The sequence below is a fragment of the Dermacentor albipictus genome, chromosome 1 (assembly GCF_038994185.2).
Source record: "Dermacentor albipictus isolate Rhodes 1998 colony chromosome 1, USDA_Dalb.pri_finalv2, whole genome shotgun sequence".
Classification (NCBI taxonomy): Eukaryota; Metazoa; Arthropoda; class Arachnida; order Ixodida; family Ixodidae; genus Dermacentor; species Dermacentor albipictus.
Window position 1 is genome coordinate 24,787,926 of NC_091821.1, and position 13,838 is coordinate 24,801,763.

Consider the following 13,838-nt stretch of genomic DNA (forward strand, 5'->3'; position numbering starts at 1 on the left):
CTGGTAATAGACACGGTAGGGCCTCTTCCAAAAACAAAATCAGGCTACAGGTACTTGTTTACCATGCTGTGTCCGGCTACCAAGTTTCCAGAAGCAATCCCTTTGAAAGAGCTCAGCTCCACCGAAGTAGTAGACGCGCTTTTGACAGTGTTTGCACGAGTTGGGTTTCCAGCCGAAATTCAGGCAGATCAAGGGTCAGTATTCACGAGCGCACTGACTTCCACATTCTTGCAAAAGTGCGGGGTAAAGTTAATACACAGTTCTGTCTATCACCCTCAGTCAAACAGTGTAGAGAGGTGGCATTCGGTGCTTAAGCGAGTTTTGCGTGCGCTCTGTTACGAGCACAAGGAGGACTGGGAGAACTGTCTGCCGGCAACTTTGTTTGCTTTGCGAACGGTTCCACATGAGGCGACAGGGTTCTCACCAGCAGAACTAGTGTATGGGAGGACACTCCGGTCTCCACTGAGAATGTTAAGAGAGATGTGGGAGGAAAGAGGGGAGAGTCCAACCGTGGTTGAATACGTGCTAAATTTACTGGAGCGGCTAAGCGCAACCCAAGAACTAGTCGGAAAGAAAATGGCACTAGCTCAAAAGAACGCCAAATTCTATTATGACAAGAATGCGAGGCTTCGTACGTTTAACGCCGGAGACCAGGTAATGATCCTCAAACCTTCAAGAAAGAACAAGCTTGAAGTTCACTGGGACGGGCCCGTTAAAGTGTTGCACAAACTTTCAGATACCAACTATGCTTTGAGAATGCCCGGTCGCAGGAAGGAAGTGAGGATATATCACTGTAATTTGATGAAGCCGTACGTAGAGCGGAGCGGAGTCGTTAACTATACCATCAAAGAGCCGGATGGCACTAGTACCAAGTTTAACGAGTATAGGGCGACCTCCAACTCTGAAATCGGCCTAGAAGAAGTAGTAGAGCACTCGGTAAGCTCGCACGCTCTAAAACCCGAGCAGCTAGATGAGCTAAAAGGGGTGTTAGGGGAATATCTCGACAGATTCAGCGATCGGCCGGGTAGAACCGAACTGATAAAGCATGAAATTGAGCTGACCTCTACCGAACCAGTAAGATCAAAACCTTACAGGGTGTCTCCAAGACAGAGAGAGATTATGGAGACAGAGATACAGCGCATGCTAGAGTTGGGAGTTATTGAGCCCGCTGAGAGTGACTACACGTCACCGCTAATACTCGTAGAAACCCCTAACAAGGACCCTCGTCCGTGTGTTGACTACAGGAAGTTAAATGCCATCACTAGGGATCAGCTGTACCCGATACCCAACATTGAGGAACGAATTGAAAGAGTTAGCGCTGCTAAATACATTTCAACTATAGATCTCGTGCGGGGGTACTGGCAAGTTCCCCTTTCAGAAAGTGCCAGCCGCTATGCCGCATTCATCTCGCCTGTAGGCACTTTTCGCCCTCTCGCACTCAGCTTCGGGCTGAAGAACGCGCCGTTTAGCTTCTCTAAATTAATGGATATTGTCCTAAAGGACTTGCAGGAGTTCGCCTTACCTTATCTTGATGATGTGGCCATTTTTTCCGACAGCTGGGAACAACAGGTATCGCACCTCAAACAGGTGTTCTCACGGTTGAGGGAAGCCGGCTTAACGATGAAAGCGGAAAAGTGTAGGTTTGGTTGTTCGCAGGTTACTTATCTGGGCCATGTTGTCGGTCAGGGCATGAGACGGCCGGCTGAGCTGAAAATAGCGACGATTGGAGATTTTTCTCAGCCGCGCACGAAAACGGACCTTCGTTCATTTTTGGGACTTGTGGGGTACTATCAACGGTACATTCCGAATTACTCGCAATTGGCAAGTCCATTAACAGACGCCCTCTGAAAGGGAGCACCGAGTAACGTACACTGGGATGACAAATAGAACGCTTTTCAAAGTTTGAAAACGCTATTGGTTTCTCGCCCTGTGCTTCGCGCGCCAGACTACACAAAGGAATTCATAGTTCAATGCGACGCAAGCGACAGAGGTATGGGCGTGGTACTTAGTCGGGTCGGCGACGATAACGAGGAGCATCCTATCCTCTACGCCAGCCGTAAACTAAATGTAAGAGAGGAAGCCTACAGCGCTTCAGAGAAGGAATGCGCTTGTTTGGTTTGGGCCGCCCAGAAGTTGTCGTGTTACTTGTACGGAGCGAAGTTCATCTTCGAGACCGACCACTGTCCTCTGACGTGGCTCAATCAAATGTCACACAAAAACGGCCGCTTGCTCCGATGGAGCCTCACTCTCCAAGAGTACAACTTCTCCGTTAGATATAAGAAGGGAAAGTTGCATAGCAATGCGGATGGTTTGAGCAGGCTTATTTGAATTCTGCGTTTGAGGGTCCCGCCTAAATTTTAGGGTTACTAGTGTTAGCTTTTCTTTAGGCGAAGAAAATCCCCTCTCATTCAGCAGAAGTCCCTCCATTAATTGCTGAATTTGTCAGCAGGAATTTGCTTCAGAAATTGGCATAGTGAAACGTAGCATTTTTTTTGTTTCTGCACTTATGTTGTTGTTTTTTTTTTGAAGCCTAGCGAGTCTAAAGTGAGAGCCAATGCACGTCATCTCGGCGCAGAGCCGTGTTGTGGGGTTCATTTTGCAGTTGCCTGTCCTTGTTGGATGTTTTGGGGCGGTGACCTCAATGCACAAGTGGTCGCTGCGAGCCAAGACATCAATCCCCCCCTGACCAGCAGCCGTTCTCTTCCTGCCTAGCGGTTGTCAGCACTAGACAGTCGAGACTTTCCGGGCCATGGAGGCGCTGTCAAGAATGGCGAGCTGTGAAACAAGACTGCCACACAGTTACGACAGGGCGACACGACGCGCACCTCTCCCTCTCCGTCGCTGCAGCTGGGAGGCGTTCAAAGAAGCGACCTTTGCACTGGAATCCGCCGCCTTCCTCCAGCCCCTTCGACATTGTGACGGAACTAGTTCGGTGCGTGAACAATGATTCCGGAGTTCCCCAACGCGGAGCTGATTTGACACGCATGGACAAGCTGCCGCGGGAACGACGTATTTTTGTGCTTCTCACGGTTCGGAGTGGCACGGAACAACGAGCGACCCTCGATCGGCAACGATAGTTCCCGGAACGGCACCCGCCAACGCCGTCGTCGGGCATCAGAGCGCGGTTGCCTTTGTGTACGTAAACTGTTCTGCAGAGCAGCGGCGCGTTGGTGATGAGTAAACGAACAGTCGCCGCGTCGTAGGACCGGCGGATCGAGTGTATAAAAACTGTGGTTGTGCGAATGCTGAGGACACTTCTCTTGAGCAGTCATGTTAGACTGAGTCACTTCTCTTGAGCAGTCATGTTAGACTGAGTCACTTCTCTCATGCAGTCATGTTGGACTGATACTCTTTTTCTCATGCAGTCATGTTAGACTGATTTAATTTCTGTAAATAAACCCTTTTTCCTCGTTCTCGATGAGAAACAGTTCTTCACTTCATCAACGATCTCAGCGTAAATAAGTTGGACGACGGCATGGGCCAGCTACCTTCGAATTCATGCCGTACTCCAATCTTGGCAAAGGACCACGGACGATGGGATTGAGCCCCCAATCCTGACAGTAGCAAACCGGACGCTCCTCTGGTTGACCTTCCTGCCTTTCCTCTGCGTGCTTTCTTTCTTTCTTTCTTTCTTTCTTTCTTTCTTTCTTTCTTTCTTTCTTTCTTTCTTTCTTTCTTTCTTTCTTTCTTTCTTTCTTTCTCTCTCTCTCTCTAGTATAAGCTGCTCAAGAATAATTGCCATGGCTTTTGAATTATAAATTTCATTGAAGTTGTTGAGCTATCTTCCACGACCGCCCTCGTGCGGCGATAAAGACCGACGGCATGCGGAGGCGTTTGCGGTATCAAATGTCAATCAAGGAAAAACCAGCAACGCGGCCTGCATCAGAGGTTTGGATTCGCTTTGACATGTAATTATCAAGAGTTACAGAATAAAAGTTATCTTGCACATACCTGGCTCGAATTGACAACTTCTCTGCGTGTGAATCTTGGCCAGTAATTTGTAATTTTTTTTCTCACGTCGCGTTTCTCCAGCTCCAATTTGTAGGTCAGCTAGGAGGGGCCCGAATCGATAAACATTTTGCGGACGTTTCGTTTGTGATTTTTGGCTAGCATCAGTTTTAGTTTGGGTGAACATACCAAGTACCTCAGCGTTCGGGTTCCAGCACGAACAGTGCCCTTCAGCGTCTCATCGGCCTCCCATCGGCATTGGCGTCCACGGGACTGCCGGAAACCTCGCCTGATGCTAATATAGAGGGCCTCAGCCTATCATCGCCACCCCTCCTGTTGGACCTGGGATGATGGCGTCAAGAGCTTGGCTCCCTACGTCCCTCACGGAACACTGATTTACATCCCACGTGCCCGAAAACACCGTGTCTGTAGGCAGCACTTAAACGATTGGCGATGAAAGGGTTCGGTTTTTCATCATTTTAAACACAGGTGTCTGTACAAAGCTAGCATATACTGACGCTATGGAAAGGCCCGGGTATAGCGAAGTAATTGCGCCGGATATAGTGAAGCATCTGCCAATTCTTGGGAAGATTTCGACCAGATGGCAAAACAAATTCCTAGGACTTCCAGAGGACGTGAGAATTCTATTATGCAGCTCCACTGTGCGATATAGTTTCATAACTGGCTTCCTTGCCATCAAGCCTATCCAATATTCGTATTCTGCACCTTTGACTAATAATTTTTTTAGTCCCGTTTCCTTTCCCCCAGTGCTGGGGTAGGCAATCGGGCTCAACCTGTGTAACCACCCAGCCTTTTCCTTATTAATTCTCTCTCTCTTTCTCTGACACTACCTTTAACACACTTTTCTTTCCCGCTGTCCTTGTCGTTGGCGCAAAGCTGATTAGTTCCCTGGTTTCTTTTCGCCACTTTTTTTTTCTATACAGGTGCGTAAATACTCTCACCATCCATCTATTTTACCCCATATTCTTCAGTGGCTTTTCGAATCACATTTTGCTCTGAGCCTTCCGCACTGCAAAGGACACCCAACCCACGCCTTTGTGTAGTACTCGATTTGTAGATTTTACGCGCACAAATCGTTTGTCTGTATTCTGTTTGCGTAAGCCTTCTGTGTTGTCTTCTGGTACATGGACTTCCTAATATGTTCTGTTTTTAATTACCGTTAAAGAACCTGCTTTACACTATTAATAAAATATATCCAGAGAGGGAGATTAAGATGGACTGCAACGATTGTAATGGCATCATTGGAATCAGACATATGCTGGCGGGGTGACCCGCGACTCTCCCCAACCTCGTCGAAGAATGGACACAGTGGGAGAAAAGGATTCAAAGCACATTGTTTCAGGACCAACTAAGGGCCGTCCAGAGGGCCCATGATGTCGCTGAAAAGCTTGGCCTGACAGGGCCAACGTAGGAGCGGCCTGCCTTGGCTTAAGAAGTCGAGCCTCCGGACCACATTACATGAATGTTCACACACAAACACACACACACACGCACGCACACACACACACACACACACACACACACACACACACACACACACACACACACACACACACACCCACACGCACACACACACACACCTGCTTTGTGTGGTATTTTAGTGATATCCTAATATTATATACTTCTTAATCTACAGAACTCTCACACAATTGTAGTGAATCATATTTAAAAACGTTTGATTAAGATTGATTTGGATTTTAATATGAGCTGGACGTATGAACTAGCTCTTGAATGTCGCAGAGGCAAGATATATTCCTCTGGCCACTACGTTCCCTCAAATCGCACGCACCCACACGCAGGCGCTGAGTAACCTAAGTACCTATGAAAAAGCCCACAAATAAAAGAATAGAAAAAGAAAAAAAAACGGGGTGAATTTCCTTGCTTCAGTGAACATAAGCTATTTCCTACCGCTGATATCTCTATCAGTGACAGGAAGCCTATCCATGCTGGTCTAGGCAGCCACTTTATCCGCGAATATCCCAGGCATCGCACTGCCCTACTACTTTTTCTTGTTTGCTAGATGTCTATATTAAAAGAGTTGTGCCACTGAACCAGAAGAACGAAAACTACAAAGCAGTTCTTTATTGCTAGACGCACCTGATTTCGTAATAGGACAGAACATCAGACACGTAACAGCTAGAGAAGTTGGTAGAAAACAGGCGAAAAGTTTGCAAGTTCAGCAGCCCTCTACTAAAATCAGGAGAACGAGACCTGCGAAACGCATCAGTTTTCGCAACAGCAGGCAAGTCCTTGCGCACGAATCCACATTATCGTGCGCTTGTAGCGGAGTAATGCTGATTACGTAACATGATAGAACAATCGATCGCTAGACGATAATCCTAAAGTGAAACATCAAGGCAATAAGCCTCAGCCTCGGTCACCTTTTGAAACTGACAATGTCCTTCTGCGTTTTATCGTTACTTTTCCCCCAATAATGAATGACTCTCTCTCACATTTTCTGCATTGTTGCGTTGGTTTCTTTTTGTTAGTTTGCCCGCTTCTTTGTTTGCTTGTATTTCTTTGTTTGTGTGTTTCTCTTATGGGAGCAAGGCGTCAATGCCTTTTACTTTTCAGACAATTCTGCGCTCTTTTATTTGCAGATGAAAAAAGAAACGACTAAAATTTGAACAGCGATGAATTTATGGCCGTGTTTTATAAGGGTTGATTTCCTTTTTCACTTCTTCAACCCTGGCTCATGTGTCACCTTTAATCGTCAACGCGGATAACGGTGGATATCCACGGATTCCCGTCACCGCGTCACCGTTATCATGAAAGGGAAAAATTGTCATCCACCCGAATGTAGCACGAAACTACAAAGGATATGATGCTTCCTCATTTCGTGATTCTTGCTCCACGTTGCGAGATTCCGCAGAAATGATTTGCCATATTTCGCCGTTATCAACAGGATCCGTCACTCGGCGCTGCTCAATATAGACAAAGAACGGAAATTCGAATGAATCATTACAGTTAGGTTAGGTTAGGCCACTCGTTCCAATTTTTGCAATGACTGCTTCCTTAATGCGCTCTCTTCGCCCTCCATCAATAGGTTGCGGGCCACCACGCCCCGCTTGTAGCTGGGATTGGCCTCTCGGCGCGACGAATAATAAGGAAAGAATAGAATCTAGCGGACAGCTACAAAGTACGTCGCCTGGTTAACCGTTCTTTTTTTCTTTTGCTATTTTTGCCCGCCAGTACCGCGCTAAACACGGCGATATTACATTTCTCCGGTTCGATCTGTTGGGCACATGCAGGTACATGAGCTTCGGGATGTTCAAAATTACTTCGTTTGGTTCCCATCCGAAAATATCCCTTTTTTTTATTGCCTGGGAGCTTTCCTTCAGTTTTGCGATTCGTTATTTCTCTCCTCTACCTTTCCTTTCTTCTTCCGTTCTTCCTGCTTTCTACTTCTATGTTTCTGTCTCCTCTTCTCTGAAGAGTATAGGCAGGCGTTGGGCCACTTCCGGTGGCAGTTGCCATCCTGCTCCTTACGTTCCCCTTCCTGTCAAGTGTATAAATGTTTTCAATAATAATAATAACAATTATTATTATTATTATTATTATTATTATTATTATTATTATTATTATTATTACTATTATTATAACATTAGTGGACAGAACTAACAACAGAACACCTTCCACATAAGAATTGAGAAAAATCTGTTTGCTACTCAGTTACGTTTGCGACGTTCCTTCGCAACAAACTGTTATTTCAGGATACCTTCAAGAGCCAGTGCGGCAGCCCAGTGGCTATGGCGTCCTGCTGCTAAGCTCGTAGTCACGGGTTCGTTCGCGCTCTTCTGCACAGCAGGGCGAGTGCTGTCAGATAAGGCCGAAGGCTTACTTAAAATTAAATGGTAACGAACGGGGAGGGGCAAGCAAAAGTGGCATCAAGCTTTGTTTTTGTTCTTCTAAGCAAAAACAGAAAAAGAGGAACAAAAAAGGATGGCGCACCCTTTACGTGCATGAACGCTTTGACATGGCGAGCAAGTAGTCGCATGACCTGCGTACTCTTGTCCGAGAAGCCCGAAAGGCGTTGCCAAGAGACCATGAAGATTGCCGTCGCTGCTGAAGAAAACCTTAACGCACGGCAGCGTATTTGAAGCATGAAGAATGCATGCTATAAACAGAAATTGTTTTTATAGTGATCTAGCGGTACTCGCGTTGAAGCATGATGCGCCGCTCATTTGACGCGGGGTAATGAAAACACTATAGCGAAATTTTCAACGCAGCTTCCTTCAGCAACCTGTGATCTCATTATCAATGTTTTTTTTCTAATTCTAGGAAATGGATGACAAAGAAAGAAAACAAAAAAAGTAATAAACGTTATGCACAACCAATGCGTATGTTGGAATCCACCTGAAGCAATATTTTAGCGAAGCAGTTATTTAGATGCAATACAACTAACGGCGCTGCGTACAGCTGTGTTTCCTTTCATACTATGCAACGTTTAAGCGGCACGCAATTGCAATATACATATACATGTGTGCACTGCACCGCTTACGAGCTATGCCGGAATGCAGACATGAAATCAGGCGGATACAACGTGGGAAGTCTTCGCAGCGATGTCATGAGGACGAAGGCGATGTACGGTACTTGTCGAGGGAACAATGGCAATGACATGTGTATCCACAGAGAAGTATACAGGGTGTTTGACGTAACTTAACCAAGGATTCAAGAAAAAGTGGTTATCCGCAGCTGTATGAAACCAATGGCATATGGTTTGCCGTCATGTGGCACTCCTTATCTATAGAGTATTGTTTTTATATTCCGCTTATAATTAGTTCATTAACTAGGATGAATTATGCAACATTTTTAATATATTCTTTAGGGTTCAAGCGCGTGTCGTTAAATTGTAGAAAGGGTTCAGAAACCACCCATCCATCTTTCTGTGGCAACGTAAGTTACATGTTGCGTGGCGATTTTTTTCGGCGTTTAAAGAAAGTCCACGAGATATAAAACGAAACCATGTGACTGCGCTTGTGCGCTATCGTATTGTAGCGCTCTCAAACATGCGTCGAGCCTATCGCTTATCAGGGACGAAGGAGGAGGACGAAGGGGGGCTGCCGCATGTTGCCCGCTCCTCGAAAAGGCGACTGCCCTCCCTGAAACGCTGCTTTCTGCATCTGACGGCAGGCGGCGACACAAGTTTATGCTTGCACCGTCGCGGCAGCATTGCGCACTTCCTTAGCGAAGGTAAACGTGCGCTTTTTTCTTGAAAACCGGGCAATTAACTGTGCCAAATGTCATCCTAAACGAAATCGACACCAAAGTGTGATCGTTCTCCACCTGCGGCAGGTTGGTTTTTTATCCACTTTTGATTTCCATTAATTTATCGTTTCTTTATTTCATTTAGTAAGCAAGTAATTTCTCCTATGTTGTCCTTGGTGTCAGTGTTTGGTGACTTCTTATGCTATATATATATATATATATATATTGCGTAAATTGAAATATACATCGAATATAATGCGCTATTTCATTAAGACATCGGTGCGCTTCACAGATACCTATAAGGCGGCATTATATCCTCAGGTTTTTTTTTTTGTCGGAATCTGCTTTTATTATGCAGAACAGAGGTGCGCTTACTGGAACTACTTTGTCAGTCAGCATACAGGGGTTAGCCATTCGCCATAACTTAAAGAAAGATTTTTGCTCAAAACATGCGTTAATCGGCGCACTCACCAAAATCAAGAGGCAGTGCTTTGGGCGCAGTCGGTGCGACCGAGTCCTCGCTGCTGAGGAACTTGTCTTCATCTTCCTCCACGTAGGTTGCGCTGCCATCCCGGTTGTGGCGAGACTGCAAATAACAACGAAGGCGAGAGTGACGCTGATTCAAGTCGCCAATCAAACACTGCGAGTCTGACACTGCTCGAGACATATCACTAAGCACACCTAGCTTTTTGAGCATTAATACTTGAAATGCCAAGTACCTTGTTGTGTATACCCGCCGCATGAGACATGGAGCATCGGATTTCAGTGAGAATGCTAGACACGGTGAAAAAGTGTCGCTTATCAGAATCAAAATTATATTCTGGCTCGAAATGTGCGCACCAACGATGAAAGCGTAATGACAAATTATTATTTCGTGATCTTACTGCGTTCTGCACAGCCAACCGCAAAAGTTATGGGAGCCGAGAATAAACTAAATTTTGCCGTATCTTTACAAGTGAACCTGTAATTAACAGATGCAGTGCTATGGTCGCATGGCGTAGAAAGCACTAAACGTTTCGATTCCGTGGAAGATGCGACATCAGCGACGAAATTTGGTTTCTTCCCGGTTACCGCGCTTGGAATAATATCGCGGTTCGGGGTGCGTTATAATGCTTGTCCTTGTCTTTGACAGAAATTACCTTAGTTACCGCTCTCACAATCATTCTAGCGCTCATTCGGGGTTAACGTGATCGTTCGCCGTAACTATCTTTGTGCGCGGTACAGAGGTGTCAACACAGGTGCGAAGCTCAGCAGAAAGCAGTATTCGCTAAGTATTTTTTAGCAGTATTCGCGTAATTCGCCTCCATTTTCTGCACTGCCTTTAAAAATGGTGGAAACAATTTCCCGTTTGAAAAAATTATTATTGAAATAAAAATAAAAGAAAGCGATTTAATCACGTTTAATGGGGATGGCTATTCTTTTTCGTGTAATGGTGATAATTATAATAAGAAAAGTATTTTAGAACAAGAAGTAACGTCACATGTTCGGAAAGTCTAGAGCGGACTTACAGAGAAATGAAGTTCATATACTATGGTCATAGACGCATTGAAACATTCAGAGACAAAAGGCGAGGACGTGTTGCACAATACACTTCTTAGCTGCAACGCGCAGGTCTCCAATAGTTCAATAATCTCACGGGGAGCGTCTTCCGGCACGTCGGCGCAGCTGTGAAAATGGCGAGGGGGGGTGGGCGCAACCCCGCGCAGCGTATATCGAGCATCGTCTTCTATCCAGTCCAATCCAACGAATTCGCAATAGATTCTGCTGTTTCGCAGCATATTTATCGTTTGTAACTACTTATTGTAATCATTGCGCACGCAAAAGCACGTGTGCTTATTTCTTTTCTTTCTTTCTTTTTTTGTTTAGTCGAAGAAGCTGCAAGAATATCCGGAATATCCTAGCGCATGATATTTGGAAAAGAGTATGCTTTGAGTGCATGCATCTGCCATTGCCACTTTTGTAGCAGCGCTCTGCGACCGGGTGGGCTATCCTAAAACGTTACAAAAGAACAAGGAGGATGCATAAATAAAAACATAATACTCAAAACACACTCGAACCATGGTCGACGTGTCAACTGCGGCAACAGAATTGTGCGAGGTCGCGGGATCGAATCCCGGCCACGGCGGCCGCATTTCGATGGGGGCGAAATGCGAAACACCCGTGTGCTTAGATTTAGGTGCAAGTTAAAGAACCCGAGGTGGTCGAAATTTCCGGAGTATTCCACTACTGCGTGCGTCATAATCAGAAAGTGGTTTTGGCACGTAAAACCCCATAATTTAATTTTAGAATTGTGCGGCAAACACAGGTTCTATGTATGCTGTGGGGCGTTTCACGTTCTGTAGTGCGACACCGATCTTGGACTGAACTGTACATTCTGATCATCCATCCAATGTCAGCTGGACAGCGTCACCAAAGGCTGAAGACTGGGAAGTGTAGCGCGAATTTCAGTAGCACTCACTAGCAGATTTCACTAATTAAATGTTGACTGAACTCTGAATGTCACGGCAGACTTATCGTCATAATAATTAACTTTATATGACGTTCAGATTCCTTTCGGTGCTTTCTTCTGTAGAGCAAAGTGAAATGGAGCAACCTCGGCATTTGATACCCGCAAGCTCTTCATTTGAACCCAGAACAATGAAAAATAAAGGAAGGGGGGTAAGAAACGACAAAACACTACCAAAACAAGTGTTCTGCCTGAGATGAAAACATTATATGTTAACAAGCGTTGTCGGTCGGGTGGGAGCATGCTTACGACGTGAAATTCAGTGGGACGCAGAGGTACACGTCTGTCGTAGTTTTCTTTTTGTGTGCCTCTGCATACGTCGCGCTGAACCTTTGTCTCTAGTGTCAATGAATTCATTGCTGGGTTAGAGACCACAACTACAGCGACACACTTACACCGCTGAAAAGTCATCTTTTGTCCCTAGGCGCTTTCATGTCATTGAATGACGTTAGTTTACTCCTCCTATTCAGTTCCGCTATAGAGCAGGATTTACTGCGTTTCCGCTGGCCGTCCGCTCCCAGCCCGGAAAGTTAACTACGATTTCTAGAAACGCTTATCCTGAATTTGCAGCAAAAGGCCATGCATTTTATTAACTAGAACGAGAGATATAATACGAACAATGGAAGCCTGATTAAGGACCATGGTTTCAGAAACGATGTTACGTCTAGATCTAGGACTAGAGTGAACACAATTATGCCTCGCATAAACGGAGACCTAGTCGACGGCGTAAAAAAAAAGAAAATAGAAAAAGGAAAGAAAAAGCGCGCTTGAAGCCTTAAAGGTAGATTAAGTTACGAAGCACTTGTCAAGCGTCAGTTGAGGATTCGGTGGTTCGAAAAAGGCTGTGCGTTTTCTTCGCTGCCATCATTCTATTTCTTTGCACCCACCCCCTTCGCTTAATCTTTTCGTACATTTTCCCCCTGTTTTCTTGTTTAGCCCTGTAAGGCCATCACCGTCCAGTGGTCCCAGAATTAAAAGGGGCTCAATCGGGCTGAAAGAGATCCGGAGCCCTCCAGCCGGCACTTCTATGGAAAGGCTCCGGCCGCCTAGGGAGCAATATAGACGTCAATGCAAGCCGGCCTGCCTGTCGGATAGGCATCAAAGTTCACCCGTTCTTTCGCCCTCCCCTTGTTCTGTGTCTCTCCCGCTTGTTCACTTCTTCTGTCTCGCTGCAAGTATCTCTTTCTGTCAAACGCGCTTCCCGTTTTTCCTTCTCGCGCGAGATTTTCGTACGCTTCCCGTTATCCCCTGCTGCTCCGCACTGCTCCTTAGTGTTGTCTTGAGCGCGTTTATTACGTTTCCTTCTTTTTTGTATTGTAATTTGATTTCCTATAGATTTATTTTTATCTGACTGCTTGTTCTGCTGTTTCAAGTTCTTCCGCCACCGCCGTCACCGTCTTGTTAACAGCGCAGGCACAGCGAACAATCGAGTTTTATCCGTTTCCTTCTTGACTCGTTTATCTCTCTTCGGCTCCACTATGGTCCCACCTCCAGTCCCCTTTCCTCACTGCGAGAGCGGGTGGCTGCGTCTGTCTGTGACTGCGAGCGGCGTCGCCGAATTCTTTTCGTGTCGGTTCCCGAGATTGCCCCGGCTGCGCGTTTTACTTGGCACTCACGCTTCCCCCGTTCTCCGCGCCTTTCCCTGACGCTGCCTCCCGCTGTCCTCGTCTGGCGATTCCTGACGTGTAATCGTCTTCTGCTCGCTTTCAACTTGTATCGCACGCCCAGATTCACTCGGTTGCGCCGCAACGCCCTCTCTTTCTTTCACTCTCTCGGAATGAAAGAAGCCGTGATCCATTAATCGCCACCGCGAATGAGACAAGCGCGCGATGACACGGTCTGATCTGTTTCCAGGTCCGCCCGCTGTCCTTGCGTTTCTGCATCGTTTATCTTCAGACGTCTTGTTTGCCACTACATTCAAATTCAGACGGTTGAAACCGAACTTTTATGTCCTCGGAGATATACAATTTAACCATTGTGACCAGAAGGCAGTCTCTTTTCATGCAACGTTTGTCAAAAAAAAAAAGGAAATGACTCGTCATCCTGACACTGCGAAAGTGGATGGCCATCGAAGCTGTTAAAAAACTACTCAAATGCCATTGATGGGAATATGAAATGTTTTGTTCTGCCTAGTCTTAGCACGACACCGCTGTTG

At 46.0% G+C, this 13,838-nt stretch overlaps 1 protein-coding gene across 3 annotated transcripts in view; it reads right to left on the reverse strand.

Annotated features, from left to right (window-relative positions):
- The window catches only part of LOC135909421 (follistatin-related protein 5-like), a 490,536-nt gene that overhangs the window by 140,340 nt on the left and 336,358 nt on the right, over positions 1 to 13,838 (reverse strand). For all 3 annotated transcript variants that reach the window (XM_065441374.2, XM_065441372.2, XM_065441373.1), the window contains exon 3: positions 9,649 to 9,763. In XM_065441374.2, the coding sequence (XP_065297446.1) occupies positions 9,649 to 9,763 (115 nt within the window). The remainder of the gene's footprint in view (positions 1 to 9,648; positions 9,764 to 13,838) is intronic.